At 43.4% G+C, this 12,018-nt stretch overlaps 4 protein-coding genes across 5 annotated transcripts; 1 reads left to right on the top strand and 3 right to left on the bottom strand.

Annotated features, from left to right (window-relative positions):
• Positions 1-12: 12 nt before the first annotated feature.
• On the bottom strand, positions 13-1,622 carry LOC116190425 (pentatricopeptide repeat-containing protein At3g22670, mitochondrial-like). Its single transcript, XM_031520107.1, has one exon. It carries the CDS (start codon positions 1,620-1,622, stop codon positions 114-116), a length of 1,509 nt encoding a protein of 502 aa, XP_031375967.1. The 3' UTR covers positions 13-113.
• Positions 1,623-1,956: 334 nt separating this feature from the next.
• On the top strand, positions 1,957-4,024 carry LOC116190414 (protein RDM1-like). 2 transcript variants are annotated; one of them, XM_031520097.1, is made up of 3 exons: positions 1,957-2,111; positions 2,888-3,054; positions 3,521-4,024. In XM_031520097.1, the coding sequence occupies exons 2-3, from the start codon at positions 2,898-2,900 to the stop codon at positions 3,901-3,903; spliced, it is 540 nt and encodes a 179-aa protein (XP_031375957.1). In that variant the 5' UTR covers positions 1,957-2,111; positions 2,888-2,897; the 3' UTR covers positions 3,904-4,024. The 2 variants fall into 2 exon arrangements, with proteins under 2 accessions (XP_031375957.1, XP_031375958.1); XM_031520098.1 differs by having other exon boundaries at positions 1,978-2,111; positions 2,805-3,054.
• On the bottom strand, positions 4,016-6,812 carry LOC116190409 (pentatricopeptide repeat-containing protein At3g22690-like). The gene is given in 2 exon segments (XM_031520092.1): positions 4,016-4,900; positions 4,903-6,812. Coding segments are annotated over 2 exon segments (2,556 nt in total). The 5' UTR covers positions 6,602-6,812; the 3' UTR covers positions 4,016-4,043.
• A 91-nt stretch (positions 6,813-6,903) lies between these two features.
• LOC116190411 (serine/threonine-protein kinase STY13-like) lies at positions 6,904-9,639 on the bottom strand. The gene is made up of 6 exons (XM_031520095.1): positions 9,122-9,639; positions 8,494-8,615; positions 8,142-8,350; positions 7,863-8,037; positions 7,646-7,780; positions 6,904-7,459 (listed from the first exon to the last, which is right to left on the bottom strand). The coding sequence occupies exons 1-6, from the start codon at positions 9,456-9,458 to the stop codon at positions 7,250-7,252; spliced, it is 1,188 nt and encodes a 395-aa protein (XP_031375955.1). The 5' UTR covers positions 9,459-9,639; the 3' UTR covers positions 6,904-7,249.
• Positions 9,640-12,018: the final 2,379 nt, after the last annotated feature.

Consider the following 12,018-nt stretch of genomic DNA (forward strand, 5'->3'; position numbering starts at 1 on the left):
CATTCATCATACTGATTGAACACATTGGAGATGACTAATAGAGAAGAGAGCATGGAATCGATCCACAAGGTTTCCACTCAATTTCGAGTTGAACAAAGATATTCTTATTGCTGTTATTTTACAGTTGACATCAACTTCTCAGCATGCTCCTTTTCTTTCACCATACCAGCAGCATCCAGCTTCTCGATCAACAATTTACATATGGTCTCCCTCGGGGTCCACCCCTTTGACACCATTTCCTCAAGGAAAGAGCATGCTTTGTCGAGTTTGCCGCTCTTACAGAGCCCACGAACCAACAGCTCGTACGTCCCTAGGTCAATGCTGACATTGTTTCGCAACATATGGCTCAGCAAGAAGTGAAGAACCCTCATCCTCTTCTTCCTCGTGCACATCTTCAGTAGAGGCGCGTAAGTCTTAAGATCGGGTTGGCAGGATTCCTCCTCCATCTTCTTAAGCAACTTCAGGGCCACCAATTCTTGCGAACGCTCACAAGCGGCAGCGATCATGGTATTATATGTCAGTACATCACGGTCAACTCCCTCTGCTTCCATGTCCTCGAAGATCTCTTGTGCATCTTTAGACCTTCCAGCCTTACTCAAAATGTATATTAACGAGTTGTAGAACGAGGTGTCAGGGACACATCCTCGACTCTTCATCTTCTCGTAGACTCCCAGAGCCTCGTTTATCTGCTTGGCCTTCCCCAGAGCGTGCATGTAAATTGTGTAGGTAACAACATTCGGAGGACAGCCCTTTTGCGTCATTTCCTTGAGGATGGACTCAGCACTGCGGAAATCCTTCTCTCGGCAGTGCGCGTCAACGAAACACGTATAAGAGACAGAGTCAGGTCTAAGCCCGTGTTTCTCCATCTCTTCCATAACCCGTCGCGCATCGTCCAGCTTCCGGCATTTACAGAATCCGTGTATCAAGATATTAAAGCTCTCCGAACTGAGGCCTACTTCATCCTTGAAAGCCGAAAAGGCTTCTTCAGCACTCTCGACGCTGTCTCCCTTAACCATCGCGTCCATTAATACATTCAATGATTTGATATCCTTACTAACTCCGAACCGGTTCATGCCCTTGAATGCTTCAATTGCATCCTCGAACTTCTTGGCTTTAGCAAGCCTCCTGATTATTTTGCTCATGGTGACAAATGAGACATACCCTTCCATTCCACTCATCTCCTCGGCCAATTCCCACATCAAATGGAACTTCTTCGACTTCCCCAAGATATCAACCATGAGGTCACACACTTCCGGGGAATGCACATAACCTGTTTGTGATTTGGCCCAAGAGAAGGTCCCGAAGGCAGGCACCCAGTCATTGCTGAACCTCCTCAGAACCTGCTCAAGCAAGCTCTTTGACGGACTTGCGCCGCACCCATTTAGAGCCCGGACAACATCCTCCAGCGACCGACGATGGGTCTTCAAGATTTGGCACATTCTGTCGACATCGGAAATCTCTTCCTTGCCGCTCTTGGGCTTGTGCAGGGCCTTGGTGTGGTCGAGAAGAGGGTAACTCTGGACCCAGTCAGCTAGAGAAGGGATCACGAATTCGTCGCCGGAGTCTGCATTCTCCGGGCCGTTGGGATCGGCATCGAAGTCAAGCCCAACTCCGCGTATCATGAAAACCGGACGACTCGGCGGCGGAACAGAGAGGGCGCCGCGAGATGCAGCGCAGAGGACAAGGAGTGGAACTTCTTAGGATTCCCGAAAGCTGAAGGAGCTTCGAGAGCTCAAGTCGGGTCTTCGGCACCATTTCCGGCGGAACTCCGGCGGGAGAAGCAACTGATCAACCGCGAGCGGAGAGAGACTCAAGATCAGCAGAAATGGCGGCCGACTCCAACTTCCACCGTATGAACGGCTTGGGCCGGAGGCACCAGGCGCTGTGAAAATGGGCTGAGCCCGGGCCCAACCCATCTAAGCTCAGTATGTGCGGGTTATTTTAACTAAATCAACTAGCAGGTGAGACTAGCAACGACAACACCTCAATTGGAAGGGAGAACGTAAATGCAGATTACGCTGGTGCGGATTCAATCCGCCATTTTCAGGCAAAGGGAGAAGAAGAGAAGACAGACAGACACATTCTCCGCTCCTTCATTTGTAGTATCCGAGGTATGTATGGCGGTCCTTCTCCCTCTCCCCGATAACCCATTTCCTCATTGGACACGCCCACTTCGTTTGGTTGAGCTCTGATTCTTGTTCTGGGTCAAACTAATCTTGAATTCACCGACGTCTGTGTTTGTCGCCGATGGGTTTCATGCTCACAGTGAGTTTAAATTTTTGTGGGTAGTTGAGAAGTTTAGTGCTTGATGATGTCGCAGTTTGGAGTGTCACTATCTGCTCTGATTCGGGGTTCTCTGGTCAATCTGCTTCTTGGGGATTTTTTTTCTTGATGGCATGCAGGGGCCTTGGGACTAAGTATATGCTTCAAGGTCGGAGTTAGGTTTCACCAGTTCTTTGGGCAAAAAAGAAGCATTTAACAAAACAAAATGGACAATTTGATCTAAAAAGTATATGCTTCAAGGTCGGAGTAGAAATTTGTGATGTTGTTGTCATTAAAGTCTTTCACTTTCGATGTTCGAGGCATCAAGCAGTATTGTGAATTTACCTAATATTGTCTTCCCTGTTGATCAATCAACAGAGTTGTCATTTATCAACCTGATCTGACATTCCGGTAAATAAAGTTCGATTTTGTATGTTCTTTGGCCTAGTAGCCTCCTTGGTGCACTGGGTTTAGATTCAGAAGCCACTTCACAATTCATCCATAGGTGTTTGTTTGATCCTTTCCGGTGTGTTTTGTGGCAGAGTGCCGGTTGTCAACGTCTAGTGAAATGAAGCGGAGGGGCACTTATGGTAATTTACTAATTCAACTCGTTCGTGTTTGGTAGTTTCGGAACCATGAAGAGGGCAAGGCCATGGGATGACCCAGTGGATTTCGTGCAGTCGGAGGAATCCTCCTCTTCTGATGTCGAGATGGAAAGTCCCTGTCCCATCAGCAAGCCTTCATCCATTAAGAGCACCATCGAGATCCCGACCAGGCAATTATCATCGGAAGGTACTAAGAGCACTCTTGAGTTGAAATTAGTATTTTCTTGCAGACTGTACCAATGTCTTCTCGAAAATTGATTCCCATCAAGTGTTAATTGTCACTGTGCTTCAATAGGTGAACCTAGAATACTCGGCGCTATCTATCATGGTGAATGAAATCTTGTCTTGTCTCTTTACATTTAATTGGAATCATAACCATTATCCACTCTAATCAAGGGCAATAGTCTGGAAATTGCGTTTTCTCGCCTCAGGAAATTCGAAGGAATCCATTATATAAGAAATTTTGTTTGCTTGTACTGGTTGCCGTAAAAGCAAAATCTTAGATGAGGAACAAAAAAGCTATTGAGTATGCATAATTCAGTCAACTGTTAGATTTCATGACAAGAGGTAACCCCGGAGGTCTCATCATCTCATTAGATGCTCTCTCTGAGCGAACTCTAAAATAGTGATCTTTTCAAAATGCTGAGATGCAGAAAGACTTCTCCAAAGGGCAGAGATATATCAGCTTTACATGAAGCAGATCCCAATACCCACTGAACGTGGTTCTTTGGTTCCTTGTTCCTCATGGACCGAGCTCGGAAGATCACTGAAGGTACTATACCGACAGCCTCTTCATTACCTCACCAACATCCTCCTCAAGAAGTGGGACCAGGAGAGGATTGGGACCAAGGATGAAGACCAGCCATTGGATGCGATAATTCACCCAGCCAAAGCCGAAGCCACCATTTGGCTCGTCGAAGAAGTCCACCGGCTCACCTCATCTCATCATCATCTTGCCCAACTCTGGCTCCTCAATCCACTGTACCAGGCTTATGTCGATTCTATTGTACCAGAAGTTTACTCTAAAAAGCGTTGAATCTGGTGCAGTTGAACCTGTTTAATGTAATAACTGAGATCTGTGCTGCTTGGCTCTTTGATAATTTTTAGCGCAGTTTAATGAATCTACTACAATCATGTAGCTTATCCGATTGCGAAAATCAAGAAATGCAATTTCATTCACCAATATTCCCCGCAAGAACACAGCCCCTGTCTGAAAAAATGAAACCTATTATTATCTCTTACAACAATTTCCCGATCATATACTACTGAGACCAACTTAGCAAATGCATGACAATCAGAGCATATTCGAAGATTTTTCACGACACGAACTGGCATCTTCTGGCCTGTACTTATAAGTCCATAAGCAATGGCGAGTTTCTCACTGTGTCGACTGAGGAGGAACCCTTTCTCTTGCTCATCGACATCGAGCAGAACAGTGCTTAGATCAGGGACATGACCGGTGTCCCTGAGCCTGCAGTTTATCTCATCAAGCATCCTCGTAATATGTCTCATTTCCGGATGAAATTCGTCTCCTGAAGTAAACTCGTGAATCATACCACTGATCTCTACCGAGCTTGACCCAGGCACCTTCTGGATCCCCTTCTCCTTCATCCGAAGCCTCACCTTGGCAACATCTGACCATTTTCCTTCTGATGCGTATACATTCGAGAGAAGAACAGGGATCCCAGTCTTATTGGGATTCAGTTCGTTTATCCTCTCAGTAGCATATGCTGCCATCTCAAGGTTCTTGTGTTTCCGACATGCCGCTAGAAGAGAAGCCCAAATCACGTCATTGGGCTCAGACGGCATGCCTTTGATGAAATCTAGTGCTTGTTCGAGCAGCCCAGCTCGACCCAGCAAATCGACCATGCACCCGTAGTGAACAATCAGCGGAGAGATTCCGTAGATTTCCTCCATAGATTTGAAGACACTCCATCCTTCTTCCACCATTCCGGCATGGCTTAAAGCTGTGAGGAGCCCAACGAATAGCACTTCATCGGGCTTCAATCCTTCCCTTATTATTTCATTGAAAGTTCCATTGCCCTCTGGCCATTTCCTTCCATTGCCATAGCACCGATTGCTGCAGTCCATGCAGAGACATCCCTTTCCTTCATCTTGTCAAACACGAGCATTGCACTCTGCGGGTCCCCACACCTACCGAACATATCGACTAGGGCTGTAGAAAGTCGCATATCACAGTGGATATCGTTCTCCCTTATGTATCGGTACAACCACTTTGCCAGACCAAGGGCTCCTAAATACCCGCAAGCAGATGCAACACTTACTAAAGTCACCCTATCAGGTTTAACTCCCTCCCTCTGCATTGTTCGGAACAGTTCTATCGCTTCCTCGAATGAACTTTCTTGTACTAAGGCACCAATTATAGTATTCAAACTGACGAGGTCTCTCTCTGGCATCTCTAAGAAAATTTTCCGTGCTGACTCCAGATCACCATTCTTGATGTAACCTGCTATTAATGAGTTCCACGAGACTGTCGTTCTGTTTGGCATCCAATCAAAAACTCTACAAGCTAGTTCTGTTTCTCCACACTTCATGTACATGTCGATCATCGCATTTGAAATATTTTCCCACCTTTCTAGTCCATTCCTCAAAGCATAAGCATGGCAGGATCTACCTAGAGCAAGCTCATCCAAATGTGCACAAGCTGAGACTACAGATAACAACGTAACCCTATCAGGTCGCAGCCCCTCCCGTAATAGCATCTCATTCAGTATATTAATTGCTTCTCTTGCCATCCCTTCACGGACATAATTTGACATGACAGTGTTATACAGAACCAAGTTTCTATCTTCACATTCATCGAAAATCTGCTTTGCATTACCAAAAGCTCCACATTTCATGTACATATCAACAACAGCATTCGCCATGTGAGTGTGAAGCTTCACACCCAGATCATCAATATAAGCACATATCCTCTTCCCCAGTGAGAGATCCTGCAACTTCGAGCATGCAGAAATCACGCACACCATAGTAATAGAATTCGGCCTAATACCCGAATCCACCATATCAAAGAACAGTGAAACAGCTTCCCTCGGATTTTCCCCTCTAGCATAACCACAAATCAAACTAGTCCAGGACACGACATTTCGCTCACCCATTCCGTCGAACACCTTCTGCCCATCATCCATGTCCCCGCACTCGAAGTAGAAATGTATGAGAGAGTTCTGCACATAAACATCCCCGTCCCAACCCGTCTTAATTGCAGCTCCATGGACCTGCAACCCTTCCGCAAACCCATTAATCTTCGTGCAAGCACTCAACACGAACGGAAAGGTGTACTTATCAGGCACTACACCCTTCACCGCCATCTGAACATACACCAAGATCGCATTTTGACCCAGATCCAACAGAGAATACCCTCTAATCAACGAGTTATACGTAAACAACGACCCATCATCAACACCCTGGCTTTCAGCGTACTGTTCGAACACCTTCTGAGCATAGGCCAAGCTCTCGGGAGTGGCCAACTCAGTGCATGCGGAGACGAGGTTACTGACAGCCGAGGAGCTGCACGAAAGGCCCTTCTTTGTCATGTGGCAGTGTAACTGTGAGATTTCATTCAGGCTCTTGCAGCTCTTCAGCGACCCGATTACAGGAGTCGAGTGTTCTGTGGCGAGTGATTGTTCATTTTGGCGGGGGCGAGCGTGAGGCTCAGGGACTGCCGAGACCGGCGGAGGCGACGGAAGAGTGGAGGGTAGAGTGGTTATCGTCATCGTCGTTGCTCCCTCAGGCTTTTCCAGCACCAAGGATTCCTAAACTAGCTTGTCTTCCTTTTATAGTGTTCGATTCGACTTTGAAAATGCTCATTTGATGCGAATAAGGTTGACGCCAACAACGGTTGATCTTCCCACAAAAATTTATCAGTAACATGTTCTAACTGTAAAAACCGGTGCGTTTTCAGCATTTCATCCCCCACAGCATTTGCTCGCACTAAAAAACAATTCCTTTCTTAATCTGGATAAGCCGATACCCGAGTGAGAATTATTATATATCGACTGAATATCTCATGATTTCATCGTGAATAACCAACTCTTTTTCCAATATGTCAAATGTTGCTTACAAATAACCATCATTGAACTTTAACATCTTCAAATTAAAAAGAAGAAAGGAAAAGATCATATGCAAGCAGCTGGAGAGTGAATTTGAGTAGCACGATTCAAGAAATCGTGTTGCAGACTTTGTCGACCTGAATCGAATTACATGAACCATGAATTATTACCCAAAAAAAAAATTATTACCGGAATAACATCCAACCCGAATCACCAAATTGCTCATCTCCCTTCCTCCACCAGTAAAACATGAAATATAAACTGACGACAATCAACAGACTAAGATTGGTCACTGGCTAATGGCGGGTGGTTTCATGAACCACGGGTAGGAGCAAAGCAGAAGCATCCTGGAGGAGCCTCATCATCGGGGGTCATTCCTCTGCCCTTGCTGATATCAATCGCCTGCAGCATCCGAACTACCTCTTCCATTTCTGGGCGCTTCTCAGGGTTCCCATCCCAGCATTTCCTCATGACATTTGCCAGGGAACTGGGGCAACATCGAGGAATCTCAGGTCGAAGATTCTGTCAATAAGAACCAAAATCAAGTGTCAAAACAGTCGCAATGAACAAAACGTCCGAGCCATTCTGAAGTAGAAGCAGAATCCAATCCAACGATCGCATAACTTGTCCTTCCACGGGGCAACTTTTCCAGCTCAGAACTGCCAAAATGTTCATCTAAAAATTGATACTTGAGAGTTTAGATACAACCTGACGGACAACCGCTGATGACACATCTGCAAAACTCAGATCGGGATAAGGCATGTCACAGCAGTAGATTTCCCACAAGCAAATACCGAAGCTATAGACATCACAGCTTCTGCTGTAAGGCTTTCCAACAAGAACCTACAAAAAAACGCCATCTTAGACACACTGGACTGGAAAGACCAACTTCCACCGTATGTAGCACGAGAATCCAGAGGGTTACCTCTGGAGCCATGTAACCCAGCGTCCCCGTCTCCCCAGTCATGTCCCTCGGATTTTGAGCTTCGACACGTGCAACTCCAAAATCAGCAATTTTCATTCTTCTCTGAGAGTCTAACAGCATGTTCTCTGTTTTAACGTCACGATGCACAATCTTCTTGGAATGAAGGTAGCTCAAACTGCACGTAGAAAACAATTACGCATGCAACTTTTTTCCAGGATAAAACTTATCGTAGACTTTTTTATCAGAAAATGAAAGAAAGATGAAAATGATTCCATCTACCCTCTAGAGAGATCAAGTGCAAGCTCGATAACCGTCTTGTACGAGAGCTTCTTTCGCCTATTCCTTATGAGGAAATTTTTCAGTGACCCACCAGGAAGATACTCGACGACCACGCAACATGCTGTAGATGGGACAGAATGGTTAGCATCGCTTGTAGAGTTTTTCGATGGAATTTTGAGGCTTGAAGTTCCCATTGAAGCTCCGATAAACTGCAACAAACATAAGTTAATGCATTAGAAGGGCCAAATAACGAAGAGGTTTTATTATCAGGAACTCAATGCCATGTTCTTTAGTAGGAGAGTTTTCATCACTAACATTAAACCAGTAAAAGGCTACAAAGAGGTCTCATTACTTTTGTGACGTTAGGATGGTCGAGCTTGTGCCAAACAGCAACCTCTTGCCGAAATGATGCCCGCAGGGCAGCGGTTTCAGCTGATGTGGCAATTCCATCCTCACCCCAGTCCAACAACTTCACTATAATAAATGCAAAATGGTATAGCATTAAGAAATCTAAAGTTCATGAGAAGAAAGGAAGAAAAAAATTATTTAAATTGTAGGCACAAATTGCCGTTGGATCTGGAACATTTCTTTCGATGCAAAGTGTCTCAGATAACAACTGATTCACCGAGCTTGTTGTAATTCCATGAACCGGAGAGGAATTACGAGACCAAAAGTCAATAGATTATGAAATAAATCGTCTCAGCTCATCACTATAGCACTTTGTAGCAACAAAGAAATGTAACACAGAAAAAAACAATGCCAAAAGTCAATAGATTATGAAATAAATCGTCTCAGCTCATCACTATAGCACTTTGTAGCAACAAAGAAATGTAACACAGAAAAAAACAATGCCAAAAGTCAATAGATTATGAAATAGATCGTCTCAGCTCATCACTATAGCACTTTGTAGCAACAAAGAAATGAAATACAGAAAAAACAGACAGCCGCAGAGGAAAACAGAGCAGATGTTTGATTGCTACCTGCAACAGCTTGGTTATCATAAGTGCCCTTGTAAACAATTCCATAGGTTCCGTGAGCTAAGACACTGGCGATCTCCAGCTTCGACAAATCAATCTCCCACTCTTCCTTGGGCCTTTGCTTCTCGATGTTCCTCGACCAAACCCGACTCAAGTGCTTCTCAAGCTGTATGTCCAAGCTCTTTATGTCAAACTTATCAGCCCTGACATACATATCTTTGCTACTCTTATTTCCAACACCCTCCTTCACTTTCGAGTTCAAACCTCCCGTCTCCTCCTCCTTCCCCAGTTTCTCAGGCGTCTCCACGCCCCCGACATACTCAGCTTTCTCAACATCCATATTCAGGCAACCAAGAAGCCCTAAGGATCAAGAATTAACGACACCCAGATAGAAAGATCAAATTTTGAGGCAAACCCGACAAAAGTTCGATCAAATTATTAATCTTCCCATAATACAAATAATATAGGAACTCATATTCTGCCAAGACAATCCACGTTCCTAATACCGATCTTTGACTCCCCGCAAATTGGCCCGGTTTTGGCCTTCAGCAGCGCCAGGACCGCTAAGAAAAGGACCTCTTGATACAGCAACGATATCAAGAAAATGGTCAGAAGGATTGCAATATGGAAGTGCAAATCTCAGAAAACGACCCCTGAAGCGACTGAGGCCAATGACCCTATAAGAATATTTCAATAATGGCGAGGCAAATCAACAAGACTGCCCCTCTGTGCAAGAGGATGGATGTCTGACTCCTGCTAAAAGGATATTCGGAACATATTATTAACCCCAAAAATAAAGGAATGAAATTTCGAAAAGGGAGAAGTTGACTTGGAAAACAAATTAAAGAAAATGGAGGATGACGAGAGAAAGCAAAGAGTCGGTGGCCGTTAAAGCCGCGGAGGAGCAAGTTTGGCCATGATCCACTCCTCGTGACATTGGAGAGAGAGAGGGAGGGGATGTTTGTTCTTAAATAAGAAAGTCCCACGTAGGACGATGTCAAGCTGGTCGATTAGGATGAGGAACGAGAAGAGAGAGAGAGAGAGAGTTAGTTGAAGCGCAGGATCAGCTCTGTAATCTGTTTGCCGGGTTTTCGCAACGAGATTACCGGTATTTTCTCGGTGGACCAGTTTGTTATGCCCTTCGGAAGAGATTATCCATTTTTATCGATCAATAGATGAAAGGATATTATATTTTTTATTTTATTTTTACCCTGCAGTTTATTATTGAATCTTTACTCCTTAATAGGCTCATCAGCTCGATCATCGATCAGTCTGAACTCATTGAATTTCTAGATATCATCAGGTAGTGCATGCCTGAAAGAAAACATTGAATAATAAGATCTAAAGAAATCGTATAAGAACCACATTTTTTTTTTGGTTACTTTGTTCTGGTGAATTAAGTGTCGAGATGGTCATGAAATGGATATGAGACTGAACATTTAGGGTTTGTTTGGATTAAGAATTAAAATCACTTCGATTTTAACTTTAACTTTAACTCAACACACTACACAACAAAAATACACATTTCTCAAGTCAAAAATTTTAACTTTAACTTTAACTCAACACACTATACAATAAAAACACACATTTCCCAAATCAAATTTATAATCCCAACTCATTTGTCCTTTTCCACAATCAAAATCAAAGTTATTTTAACTCTAAATCCAAATGCACCGTTAATCTCCTGTCCAAAATTGGTTGACCAGACTTGGTGGTATAGGATGAAAAAAACTTATTAAGTGCGTACTTTACAATATATTATAAATCCGAAATTTAAAATTTAGATAAGATATTGGTTTGAGGAATTTGAGATAACCCGCTAATTTGATCTTCGAAGGAAGTTATGATCATGAGATTCTCTCTCATAATACTGAGACTTGGTAGTTTGGGCTGGGCAAGGTCGTCCCCAAAATTCGGATTTTAATGTATTTATCCAATATAACCATGTGTCCAACAGGGTTGCAGTCAAGTGGATTAACGAGTACAAACCAAAAGACCAAATTAGAGGCGTCATTTACTAAGAATAGCTGAAACAATCGACATACCGTAACATCCACGCCGTCTATGACGTTGTCGGAGTCTTCGAGTTTAGAGGACAAATTCTCTAGTTATATTATGCATTCTTCTTAAAATACGAAAATAAGCTCTTGGCACACTTCTGTTCATTGCCAACACAAGGCATGAATATATGTATCCAGCTCAGTGTATACCAAAATACATTCTAAGAAAGATGTATGTGCGGATGTGGTCATCAGGATGGCGCCAGGGCTTGTCAAATTATTACTATTAATATAACCAGTAATGTCGTGAAGCTCCAACTTATACTTAGGTAGTTCTGAATGATTATAGCAATGGTTGATTATCTGTAATTTAATTACGTTATACAATCTTCAAAAGAATTTTAAAAAGACGGCAAAAAAAAGTTTTATAAGTAGATTGTCGTTGCATGCCTTATTAACATACATGTCGTGCCATACGACTCGTCCAACGAACTATTTGCTCCGTAACACAGCTAATAGTTGAATATTTTTTTCAATCAAATCATGGATATTATTTCCGTAGTAAATGAAAGTTCATATGTCTATTACAACAAAATGAAATATTCAATAACATAAAAAGACATAATTAGTTTCACCATGAATATCGAATCTCAAATCTCTTCGTTATCAAGCGAGAACGTGCGGTATCGCACTGCAATCTCTTTGATAAATGATTGGCATGTTTACCTATTCACATTCACATTAATAGTATATATATAAAAGGCCACCTGGCGGTTCCTTAGATACTTTGGGGCAGAACATTCTGCTGTGCTATTTGGACAAAAGATGCATCAAAATTGCAGCCAGAGTCCTTGTCTACTTGGAAACCATATCAACAAGGACAAGTTAACAATCCAAGGG

The sequence above is a fragment of the Punica granatum genome, unplaced genomic scaffold, assembly GCF_007655135.1.
Source record: "Punica granatum isolate Tunisia-2019 unplaced genomic scaffold, ASM765513v2 Contig00433, whole genome shotgun sequence".
NCBI classification, from domain to species: domain Eukaryota; kingdom Viridiplantae; phylum Streptophyta; class Magnoliopsida; order Myrtales; family Lythraceae; genus Punica; species Punica granatum.

Coding starts and splice junctions, on each gene's coding strand:
- LOC116190425 (XM_031520107.1), bottom strand. CDS start 1,622: ATGATACGCGGAGTTGGGCTTGACTTCGATGCCGATCCCAACGGCCCG.
- LOC116190414 (XM_031520097.1), top strand. CDS start 2,898: ATGAAGAGGGCAAGGCCATGGGATGACCCAGTGGATTTCGTGCAGTCG. Junction 3,055..3,520: donor CAGGCAATTATCATCGGAAG/GTACTAAGAGCA, acceptor GCTGAGATGCAG/AAAGACTTCTCCAAAGGGCA.
- LOC116190411 (XM_031520095.1), bottom strand. CDS start 9,458: ATGGATGTTGAGAAAGCTGAGTATGTCGGGGGCGTGGAGACGCCTGAG. Junction 8,616..9,121: donor TGATAACCAAGCTGTTGCAG/GTAGCAATCAAA, acceptor CATTTATTATAG/TGAAGTTGTTGGACTGGGGT. Junction 8,038..8,141: donor GCACTTGATCTCTCTAGAGG/GTAGATGGAATC, acceptor TTCTACGTGCAG/TTTGAGCTACCTTCATTCCA.